At 36.1% G+C, this 12635-nt stretch overlaps 1 protein-coding gene across 12 annotated transcripts in view; it reads left to right on the top strand.

Moving 5' to 3' along the window:
* Window positions 1-12635, top strand: part of USP40 (ubiquitin specific peptidase 40) — a 67617-nt gene that overhangs the window by 35322 nt on the left and 19660 nt on the right. For all 12 annotated transcript variants that reach the window (XR_014017982.1, XR_014017983.1, XR_014017984.1 and 9 more), the window contains 6 exons: window positions 98-420; window positions 2725-2848; window positions 4204-4261; window positions 6763-6816; window positions 7792-7880; window positions 10643-10729. Coding sequence is in view for 7 of the 12 variants with exons in the window: in XM_081260965.1 (XP_081117091.1) it covers window positions 98-420; window positions 2725-2848; window positions 4204-4261; window positions 6763-6816; window positions 7792-7880; window positions 10643-10729 (735 nt within the window). In the remaining 5 variants the exon portion in view is untranslated. The remainder of the gene's footprint in view (window positions 1-97; window positions 421-2724; window positions 2849-4203; window positions 4262-6762; window positions 6817-7791; window positions 7881-10642; window positions 10730-12635) is intronic.

The raw sequence follows: 12635 nt of genomic DNA, 5'->3' as shown, positions 1-12635 counted from the left end.
TTGGGGTTTTGTTTATTACAAGAGTAGTATATCATTACTAGTGATGATGTTAATTTGACAAATACGAACTATGCCAGGTTTTTCCATACTGTTGCAGGTTGGAGGAGTCCAGATTGAGACTGGGATTGACTGTGAGCCTCTGCTGTTAAACATTCTTCATCTGGAGTCAAGTGGTGAAGGCAAGAAGCGTGGGCGACTGATAGAATCGCCACATGTCTTTCCTGCTAATGCGGAAGTGGGTACTGTGTTCACAGCTGCGGCCATCCCAGCAGGCATCATCCTTGTGAACAGCGCCGGGTCTGCAGATGAAGAGAGCTGGACCGCTGTGCCCGAGGAAGACATGAAGAAGACGTTCAGAGAGCAGGGGCTCAGAAACGGAAGCTCCATTCTAGTTCAGCCTCCTAATAGTGAGGATAGGAGGTAAAAGATGAAAAGGGAGAATTTCTCTAAGTTATTTTAATGATAGTATCATCCAATAGAACTCTAAAGCTTTATTTTAATAATAAGAGTTAAATATTTATTTCTAGACATATTCTAAATATTGTATATAGGGATGTCTTATGCAACTTAAAGGGGTAAAAATGTTGAAAAGTGATTTTCTGATAAATATGGTAACAAAAATAATATAGATATTCCTGGTTTTATAGCCTATATGTGATCTAAATTTGTTGGCTATAAAGCAAAATCTTATTAAATGAATTCTGATTAGCATAAGTTATAAAAAATAAAGGCATATTCTCACAGAAAATTCCTGAAATTCTACATGAAAAAGGTATTAAGAGTATGGCTAAATTATGTTCGGATATTTTTTTAAAATATATTAATTGACAATCTTTATTTAATTTATTCATTTATATGTGGTGCTGAGAATCGAACCCAGTGCCTCACACATGCTGAGCAGGCACTTTATCACTGAGCCCCAACCCCAGCCCTATGTTTGGATATTTGGGTTTTTGTCTTATATTTTTGTTGTTTTGTTTTTTGGTGCTGCATCTGGAAGCCAGGGCCACACCCATACGCTAGGCAAGCATTCAATCAACCACTAAGCTGCACTCCTAGCCCTGGATATTTTTTTCATAGAGACCTGTAAGGCAGTTCAGTTTTTTTCTTATCATCTCTTTATGATACTGAAGAACCTTCTGGCTGCCCAGTTAGAGAAGTTAGCTGCAGAATCACCCCTGAAGCCCTGTGGTCATGTTTGCACTGTGCCACTTTTGTTACCCACATGTGGGCCAATACATTTCTATGGCCAGTGTGTCCTACAAGCATAGCCCTGTGGACTGAGTTTGTTTTATATGACATTTATCACTGATACTCTTTTGAATAGGTGTCTTGCAGACATGTGTTTCCCCATCTTGTTTACAAGAAAGTTTATTATATAATCATTTATAAAGGTGATCTGCGTTTACTAGGACTTAGAGAGTAAGGAAGGGAACACAGAGGAGACCTGAGGTAGCAGCCCCGATGCAGCATCAGTCACTATGGCCTCCAGTAGCTTTCCTTTTCTTCTGAACTCAACCCACTGTTTTGAAGGGTTTTTTATCTTTTTCAGAATAATGATTGTTTTGTAGTTTTTTCCTGCTTTCTCCTCTTTCCAATGTTTGTAGATGTTTTGTAAATCTCATTTGATGGTTACCTAATAATAATCTTTGTGTGCCTGGCAAACAGCACACTTTGCCTCTCCGAGCCTGATAGGACAGCAAGATGCAAGGGGGGGGGGGGGCGGGAGGGGAAGGGTGAACACTTGGGAGCCAGCTGCCTGGGTTTCTTCCCAGTTTTTCTACTTATTGCCACAGTGACCTTGGACAAGTAGTTTCATCTCTCTGTCTGTTCAGTTTCTAATGTAAAACAGAGGTGATAATTAGTGAGAGCTTTTTAGTCATAAAGAACTAAGTCCTCAGAGCATTTGCACACAGTGCTAAATGTTTTTAGTTAACATCTTCAGCAGCAGCAGGAGCAACAACTGCATCCAATTTTCTACTTTCAAGATAATCTTCTAGGGAACATCTTGCACTTCAAACTTTGTTGTATTTAGGATTGCTAACTTGAGGTGGAGTCCCAGGGTGGAATAATTGAAATAAAGGATAGAATTGTGTTTTAGGGCGCTGATAAAATGCCCCAAAAGGACTTCTGATGGCTCATTTTTTCTTATGGCTGAAGGAAGATTTGTTAGAACATAATATTCTGCTGCCAACTGCTAACATAATAAAAAAAACAAAATTCTTAAAAAATGAAAATACAAATATATAGTATATGCAATGCATGTAGCACTCCTGTGATGTAGCTGATGTGACACTGTTGTGCAGTGACAGTTCACTCACTTGTATTGGCTGCCCTGTTATATCTGAATCCCAGGGTATGGGCCTTGGCAGTCTTTCAAAGGTCCCCTAGGGTTTTCAGTGCATAGGCAAGAGTGAACAACTGAATGCTCACTTTCCAACATTTCCCCTTGAAAACTGTGGCACAGAATATTTGCACAATTTTAAGTCAAAGAGTATTTGAAAGCTATAAGATTATGGACTGAATGGATCATTGCCTAACATTACCCTAAAAAGAGCTAACTTTTATAGAGACAACTCAGTAAAATATAATCATCTTTCACTAGTCTCTTTAAGGCATACATACAGAGTTTTGGAAGTGTGCCTTAAAAAGGCATTAATTTTCTGATTCATAAAAGCGCCACAAAAAGACACATTTTTAATGTCTTTTTACCTTTACCTACAGTGTGTTGCCCAAAGAAGGGAAGTGGATGAATGGTATGAATGAGATCAACTGGATCCAGGTTAAAAATTTATGCGAGCTAGAATCTGAAGAAAAGCAAGTTAAAATATCAGCAACTGTTCACACAGTGAGTAGATAGATCATCATTAAAATTTGATAGTTTTTCAGTTAACAGAATTTTTATTTAGACAGCACTGTTTAAATTTCAGAACAGTTCTCTCAGTAGACTTCTAAATCTTAAGGAATCAATTTTTTCATATTTAACACTTAATTATTGCCTCCCTGTACTAGCCATGGGTCTATTCCAAGGAAATATGTCCCGTTCCCCATCCCCCATCCATGCCCCCGCCCCCACCCCCATTTTTTTCTTCCCAACTCCAGAGCCTAAAATTAGAATGTGGGAATTGCCTATTTAGTCAGTTCATGGAATCCTCTAGTTTTGATGAGTACAAAATGCTTTCTCAAGGGTCTTCTCTGTATTTTTTAAAATCAGGTAGATATGTGTGTAAATGTGTATATGTGTTTTGTTTTTGTGTTGTGGGTTTTCTTTTTATCTCAAATTGCTCTACCTTATACTCTGCTTTATGTAAAGCCCACTACTCTTAAAAGGAATTCCTTCCAGTTTTCCATTTGAAGAAGATGATACTGATTTCTTTAAACATTATCTTTTTATACTTATATAGTCCCAGTATAGTTTTGTTTTTTGTTTTTTGATTTTTTGGGTTTTTTCCTGTAACAAGTTAAAAGAAACTTGTTAGAATGGTGTTTCCTTTTACATCAGTTTTATAATTTCTTAAGGTTCAGTGCTGATACAATAGAAGGGAGAGTACAAGACCAGGGTACTAACACTCAGCAGACTAGTTCCTGACCCTAAGTTGGAGACTTTGGTGAAGTCCTTTATTACTTCAGTCTGTTTCTTCTTGACCCCATATTAGATACTGGTGGAAGGTTAGAGGAGATGGTGTGTAACATCAGTTTTACCACTAAATGTCCATCATTTTATGGCCTACAGGAAATTAGCCTAAACTAGGTATTGTGCATTTTTACGTCATTTATGCTTTTGGGCCCTGGAATGTGATGATTGCCTCCAGTTTTTTTTTTGTTGTTGTTGTTCGTTGTTTTTGTTTTTGTTTTTTTTGGCTTTGATCAGAAAGGTGAGTGGCTTCCTGCTTTTCAGCTATAACTGTTTCTTTAGTCCTTTTTGTCCCAGTTAGCACCATTTTAGTAAAAATTACTAAGATCTATTCTGACTAAAAGGAACTAATTTTAAACATTTAAAATTTTTAAAAAAGATTTATTCTGAGCTTTTGCTATTGATCTTGTAGAATTTCAGAGATGGGAAAAAGCTTTTTTCAAGTTGGAAAAATACGTGCCAGATGGTTCATGTCTCAGCTGATGTAGGTGTGCACACGCTGCTGGTCTTCATTGTCATCTCCTACTGTTCAACTTATACACAGTCATTAGTTTATTTCTCTATTTTAGGTGGTGTTTGATATTCGAATTAAAGCCATAAAGGAATTAAAATTAATGAAGGAACTAGGTAATCATTTACATTTGCTTTTAGTTTTTGGTAATTTAGTTTGGATTTTTTTGTTGAAAAATATATGGGAAAGTGCAAAAATAATTTAGGAAAATCTCATGCACGTACCACCCAAAATGGACAAATGTTAACATTTTGTCATATGTTTGTTTTTGTTTGACACATTATAAAGTCCTTCGTGTTCTCCTTCTCAGACCTATTCTCCTTCCCTCCCCAGATACAACCAGTATTTTTGATTTGGGTGTGTATATAGACATTTATACATATTGTACCATATATTATAATTACATATGTGTGTATACATATATATAGACAGATTTGACATACTGAATACAACATTCTGTAACCTTACTATTCACTCCGCATCATGTTTAACAGCTTTATTGAGATATAATTTATATACAAAATATTTACTTTTCTTTTTTTCTTTTTTTTTTCTTTTTTTTTTTTTTTTTTTTTTTTTTTTGGTGCTAGGAATTGAATCCAGAAGCACTCTATATACCCCAGCCTTTTTATTTTGAGATAGGGTATTACTAAGTTGCTGAGGCTAGCCTTAAACTCATGATTCTTCTGCCTTAGCCTACAAAGTTGCTGGGATTAGAGGTATACGCCATTGTGCCTGGCTAAAATTCACTCATGTGTAATTCAGTAATTATCAGTAAATGTATAGAGTTGTACACCAATTCAGTTTTTTTTTAATATTTATTTTTAGTTGTTGGGCACAATACCTTCATTTTATTTTTTATTTTTATGTGGTGCTAAAGATCGAACCCAGGACCTCGCATGTGCTAAGCAAGCACTCTACCACTGAGTCACAACTCCAGCCCTACCAATTCCATTTTAAAACATTTCTGTCACCCCAAAAAGATCTCTTATACCCATTTGTATTCTGAGCCCATATCCAGTGACTAATCCACTTTCCATCTCTTCAGACTTGATTTTCTTGACATTTCATACAAATAGAACCATACAATCTTTGTGTGTGACTTCTTTTACTTACCATACTATTTTTGAAGTTTGCCCATTATTTAGCATTTATAAATAGTTTATTTCTTTTTATTGCTGACTAGTGGTCAACTGTATGGACATACCACATTTTATTTGTTTATTCACCAGTTGATGGACATTTGGAATACTGCTGTAAACATTTGCATGTAAGTCTTTGGCTATTTATTTTCAGTTCTTTCAGGTAGATGCACAGGATTAGAATTCCTGGGAAATTTATGTTTAACTTTTTACGAAAACTGCCAAATGGTTTTCCCAAGTGCCTGAACCTGTGCGTTCCCAATAGCAGCGTGTCAGCATTGCAGTTTCTTCATACCCTTGCCAATATTTGTACTTATCTTTTTATTATAGCCATTCTAGTGAATGGGAAGAAAAATTAAACATTTTTACAAAGACAAATGTCCATAACCAAAAACTGGCCACAATCCAGATGTGCATGAGCAGGTGACTAGATAGACAAATTGTGGTATAGCCAGTCGGTGGGGTGCTATTCATGTCTGAAAAGCAGCAAACTCCAAGTTCTGCCACATGCAAAATATGTGTGAATCTCCAGTCATTATATGAAAGAAAGTAAATGTAGAAAAGTATATTCTGTATGATTCCAGGAATGTGAAATTTTAGAAAAAGAAAATTTAAGTCATAACCACAGAAGGCAGACAAGGGATTGACTGAAGTGTGACACAAGGGAATTTTGGGGATGATACAGATTTTATCTCGGTTTGCTGGTTTTGCTGAATGTTTATATATTTATCAAACTCTATGAACTCTACACTTAAAATGGATGTTTTATTGTAGGTAAATTATAATACCTTGGTAAAGTTCATAAAAAGTATCCATTTTATTAAAATGAATGCTTCGTTACCTTGTCCTGTAGCTTCTACTCTTCCTCATGTAGCAAGTGATTCTCTTAAACCTGTGAGCTAGAACTTGTCACTCCTGTGCTCAGGGCCCTGTCGTGCTTCCCTTGCACATAGGTCAATTCCTTAACGCAGCCCACGGGAACCTGCATAACCTGACCGCTGCTCACCCTGGACCTCACTGCAGTCCACTCTTCTGCTTTCTCATCACATACCCAGCAGGCTGCCTTCTTGAGGTTTCTCTGTGCTCTCCAGTGAGGAGCCAGCCCTGCTGGCACTGATGCAGAGACAAAGCATTTCAGTCCTCAAAAGTTTCTGATGTTGTAAATAAATGTATAAGTGTTAGCTTTGCTATTTTTTTTCTTTTCTCTACATGTATAACCAACAAAGAGTTTTAAAAGTTTTGGCAGATTTTTAAGTCGTAGACCCATTGGAACATTTCCACTGATTATTAAAATGGATGCACAATTCTATTGTGTTTCTTTAGTCCAAACTGCTGTGCAGAGTGAAGGCTGCCCAAATGTGGGGGTCTTTTGTTCTTTTTTTTTTTTAATTTGGGTTTTTTATTCTATTTCTGCTAATTAACACTAGCAAAGAGCATCTCTCTTTGGTGAATAACATGCTTATTTTTATTTATAGCTGAGAACAGCTGTTTGAGACCTATTGATAGAAACGGGAAGCTCCTTTGTCCAGGTTAGTCTTTTTGGTAGCTTTCATCCACTGTTGGTAGCTGACTTCAACTCATTCCATCCTTGTCTCTGTCTTCCCCTAAGCAATGGCTTCCAATACCTAATGCTCTCTTTTTTGCTTATTTCTTTTTTCTTTTGTTCAGGTGGAGGGTGGTGTGGGCATTCAACCCAGAGCCTTGTACATGCTAGGCAAGCAGTCTACCACTGAGCCTCACACCTAACCCCCTGCTACTCTTAAATTACTTTCATCGAGGCATCTTATCTATGTGTTAAGAAAACCTTAACATTTTTGTTCTCTGAAATGAAACACTTTCTGATGCTCTAGTTCTTGTTTTAGTCATGGTTTGGATCTCATTAACTCTTTCTAGTCTTATTTCTTCAGTTTTCGGTGGGTCATTCCTGCTTTTATTGTTATACTGTATGGAACAGAGTCTTTGGTTCTCACCTAACACCTTTCATTAGATTGGTGATTTAGTCATGGATGAGCCTATCATTATTTGGTTCTCACTGACACTTGAAACATGGAAGAAGTTAGTCCATTGTGATGGATTGAGTCTGAACATCTTTTAACCCAGATACACAACAGCTATTTGACCAAGTCATTTTTTTATTAAGTATAAGTTTTAAATACTCATAGCTGCCTGTCAACTTCTTAGTATTATACAGATAATAATAAAGTATGAAAATTGAAAATTAAACATAGCCACTATCTGTGTAATTTTTTTGCATGAAGTGCAACTTTTTATTTCTTTTTTAATATTCTTGGGTGGTGGGGGTAATGTGAAAATTCATTACTAGTGTTGTGATGCTGAGGATTGAACCCAGGGCCTCACTAATGCTAAGCATGTACTCTACCACCGAGCTACACCCTAGCCTCTTTCTTGACCTTCTTAATTTTCAAAGACTATCTACTTTGATGTAATATTTTGCTGAGACATGGGAATTCAGAACATCATCATTTTCTCAAAATTCTTTATAGTGCCAGATGGTTCCACTTTGAAGGAAGCAGAAGTGAAGATGGGGAGTTCTTTGGGACTGTGTCTTGGAAAAGCACCAACTTCCTCTCAGGTACAGTAAGATACCTTTAGGTATCCCCCTTCCCTCATCAGAATGTCTGAATTTGTAACTAGTAACCTACTCCAGTAATACTGGTGTTACCTAAAAGTTTTTTGTTGTTATTGTTCTTACTGCTTTAGGAGTATATCCATATAGTTTCCTGTGTTTAAATAAAAAATGTTATGTGAAAGTATATTTATAAGGTTCTTTCTCTGTAAAAATTTTATTTTTAAAGGGGATGTTTAAGGTTGAATGACCACCAGTTCCAGCCACTTTGTTTCATAAATTCTGAGATGCACTTTCCCCCACATGTTAACATCTATGAAATTAGGAGGCTCCTGTGTCAGTGGCATTCTGCAGTTCTGCTGGCATTGTTGTGGTGTGGTTTTTTGTTGTTGTTTTTAGCGGTACAGAAAATGATGAGTCTTAGCAGTCAGCATCTTTTATTTAATGGAATACAATATATTGATTTTGGATTTAAAACTACTCTCTGCAATAATGTAATAGTTATAGTAGCCTCCCTTCCCCCTCATCTTTATCAGTGTTCATTTTCTGTGTAAAATGCTATCAGGTAACATTGCCAGAAGCCCTACCTAGTTAATAAACTTTTATTATAGTCCAGAAGTCATAATGATATCCTTATTGATAATATCCTGTATCAAGGTAGTCTGAACTCATGTCAGGTTCCCCCAGGGCTCCTGAATCCACTTTATTAGTTTCCCTTGTGTTTTTTTTTTAATTGGTGCATTATAATTATACATGATAACAGAAATCACTAACCATATTTGTACACGCATATAATATAATTTGATCAGTCTTATTACCTACCTTCCCTTTCCCTCTCCCCTTCCCTTCACCATCTGCTCGCTGCACTCTACTAATTATTCTATTATTGTTATTATTATTTTAATTAGTGCATTATGAATATTTATACATATATAACTATTTATAAATATAGACACACACATGCATACCGGATTCATGTGGTATGTTCATACATAGACATATAATAATTAGGTAGATTTCCTTCCTCTATGCTTCCCCAGGCTCTCCCCTCCTCCCTTTCTCTCCATCCTTTTCTACTCTATTGGTCTTCCTTCTATTTGTATAAGATTCCCCTTTTTGTTTTGGTTTCTTTTTAATTCCTTTTTTTTTCTTTCTTTTTTTGGTGCTGGGAATCGAACCCAGGGCCTTATGCATGCAAGGCAAGCTACCAACTGAGCTATATCCCCAGCCCTTTTTTTCTTTCTTTCGTTCTTTCTTTCTCTAGCTTCTGCATATAAGAGAAAACACTCAATCCGTCACTTTCTGATTCTGATTTATTTCACTTAGCATAACATTCTCCCTAATAATGCAAAATATAAAGAACTCAAAAACCTTACCACCAATCACAACCCCTTTAATTTTCTTCCCCCTTAAACACTAGCAAATAGCAGGACCTGATAAGCTGACAGGAGGACAAACATGACAGGCAAGGTTGAATTAGAAAGGTGGGGTAGGGTTGTCAGAACCTGGATTGACAAGAGGTATGTTATAGTTTTCCTATGGGATCTTGGGAATTATTATATGTGGAATCCTTAGGCAGAAAATCAAACCACAACCAGTGGTTCGGAGAAGAAACAATTAATGTTTATTGTGTGTAGTAACTGCAGATTTCTCTGGGAGTGACTTGGGTCAGAGCTGGATTTTTTTTTTAATTTTTTTTTTTTTTTGGTTATACATGGACATAATATCTTTATTTTGTTTATTTTTATGTGGTGCTAAGAAACTAACTCAGTTCCTCACAAGTGCGAGGCCAGTACCTTGCCACTGAGCCACAATCCCAGCTCCAGAACTAGATATCTTAGTAGAAGAAATAGTGCCTGTCTGGGCATGGTGGCACACACCTATGATCACAGCCACTTGGGAGGCTGAAGTAGGAGGATAACACTTGCAGGCCAGCCTCAGCAATTTAGTGAGACCTTGTCTCAAAAAATAAAAACGTCTGAGGATGTAGCCTAGTAGTAAAACATCCCTGGGTTATATCCTTAGTACAAAAAAAAAAAAAAAAAAAAGAAAGAAAGAAATAGTACCTGTGATAGATGTTTATGAGGAGTAAAAACATTAATGATGAAGCATTTTATATCGCTAGGTGAGTTATTGTTTAAGATGCACTTTCCCCCACATGTTAACATCTATGAAATTAGGAGGCTCCTGTGTCAGTGGCATTCTGCAGTTCTGCTGGCATTGTTGTGGTGTGGTTTTTTGTTGTTGTTTTTAGTGGTACAGAAAATGATGAGTCTTAGCAGTCAGCGTCTTTTATTTAATGGAATACAATATATGGATTTTGGATTTAAAATTACTCTCTGCAATAATGTAATAGTTATAGTAGCCTCCCTTCCCCCTCATCTTTATCAGTGTTCATTTTCTGTGTAAAATGCTATCAGGTAACATTGCCAGAAGCCCTACCTAGTTAATAAACTTTTATTATAGTCCAGAAGTCATAATGATATCCTTATTGATAATATCCTGTATCAAGGCAGCCTATGACATTAAATGTCTCAGCACAGTCTCCTTTTACATAACTTGAGGGTTTTCATTTTGATTTGTTTGTCTTTGCAGTACTGGGGATGAACTCATGCATGCTAGGCAGTGAGTTACCACTGAGCTACATCCACAGAACTGAGTTTTTATTAATGTTTCTTGCACCTGGGCTTTTGGGGGAAGTGAATAATGCAATCATATGATTTTTAAGTTCAGGTTAAATTGCATCTATACTTCTGGCTTGCTCTTAGCTGTTCCTGTTTTTTGCTTGGGGGACTAATATTCAACCTGGGACAGAGATGGAGGTCATAGTAGAAGAAACATTGTCTGTGAAAGATGTAAGTAATTTACTTTTTGGTTTGGGACACTCAGTATTTGGTATGGGGAGTGGTATCCTGCGCTAGGTCCTAAGATGAGGTTTACATATGTACTTGTAAGAATTATGTGTGTTCACTAGAGGTGTGGTTCAGAGAACTTGAAAATTAATTGGCAAGCCAGCTGGGGATGTTTAAGGAAGATTGTTTCTACTGTGTTTTTTTTTTTTTCCTTATCTAAATATCAGTAATACTTATTATAGAAATTTGGGGAATGCAGAAATTGATTAAAACAAAATTCCTCATATTTCTTATCCCACTAATAGTAACATTTCAGTATATTTTCTTCTGGTGTTTTCACTTTTTTTTTTCCTTTCTTTTTTAGTTGTAGACAGACACAATAGCTTTATTTATTTATTTTTATGCGGTGCTGAGGATGGAACCCAGTGTCTCACACGTGCAAGGCAAGCACTGTACCACTGAGCTACAGCCCCAGCTGTATATACACACTTTATATACACACATAATGACACATACACAGATATGAATTATATATATGAATGAGTATGATAGAACATGAATAATTGTATTGGTATCATCGAGAACTGGGACTTTTGGTATTGTAAAACAAAGACACAGATAAAAATAAGTGTGGTTAAATAAAAACCTCTACTCCTAAATTTGAATTAAAAGAGTCTGAATAAACTTCACCTATTTTTACTTTTTAAAAATTGTTTGTTTTGTTTTCTTTCTGGCTCTGTTCCCTGACATAGCTTAGAAACAAAACAGCCCTAGCACCCAGATTATGATTGCAAAGTACCATTTCATACTAAAAGGAACCAGGCACCTTGAATTAAGGGCTGGTTCTGTAGCCCTAGTCACAAAATGTGTAACATGTTGCCATCACAGAAAGTAATGAAGCTACTAATAAAGACTTATTGGAATTATCAGAGAGACTTAGGAGTCTAGTCATTAAAGATGAGACAGTTTGAACATTAGGGAGAATAATAATTAAAGTGTATACTAGGTAAAATTATTATAGAAATTTAGAATATGTAGAAATGGATTTTTTAAAAAAATTAAAACCCCTCATCCCTTATCTGTGTATGAATGTAAAATTCATATATATTCCCTATCTACATATGTAAAATCTTGATAGCACACACATAAAATCTATGGGCAGGCTCATAATGACCATAACAGGAAATATTCATTGGTACCTACCATGGATAAAAGAGAAGAGAAATAAGCATTTATCTCATTTTTCCTCTGTAAATTATACCTCAAGGTGGCTCACTAGATAAAATTTTTCTATATAGAACATATTCCAGCCAATAAAGAAGAAGGAATTTTAGAGCATCAGTTTTTCAATTTCTAATTAATAGGTCAAGACAACGATCTTTAAACACTGAGAATAACCCAAAGAAGTGCAGCTCTTAGACACTCTAGAAGCTCTAGGATACCCTTACAAAAACAAAAAAAGGGCTGGGGCTATAGCTCAGTGGCAGAGTGCTTACCTAGCATGTGTGAGGCACTGGGTTTAATCCTCAGCACCACATTACAAATTAACAAATAAATTAAAGGCATTTTGTCCATCTGCTACTACAAAAAAATATATATATATTAAAAAAAAAAAACCTATGCGTCTTATCGAGCTACTGGATCTGACCACCAATTTTTTTTAATTTTTATATTGTTTTTAATATATATATATATATATATATATATATATATATATATTTTAGTTGTAATTGGACACAATACCTTTATTTTATTTATTTTTATGTGGTGCTGAGGATCGAACCCAGGGCCTTGCGTGTGCTAGGCAAGCGCTTTACCACTGAGCCACAACCCCAGCCCCCACATATTTATTTATTCATTGTACTGGGGATTGAACCCAGGGGCATTTAACCACTGAGTCACATTCCCA

Source organism: Spermophilus citellus, assembly GCF_964194105.1.
Source record: "Spermophilus citellus genome assembly, chromosome: 11".
In the NCBI taxonomy this organism is placed as follows: domain Eukaryota; kingdom Metazoa; phylum Chordata; class Mammalia; order Rodentia; family Sciuridae; genus Spermophilus; species Spermophilus citellus.
Note: the sequence above shows the minus strand (reverse complement) of the source record. Positions and strands in the feature narration are given on the sequence as shown.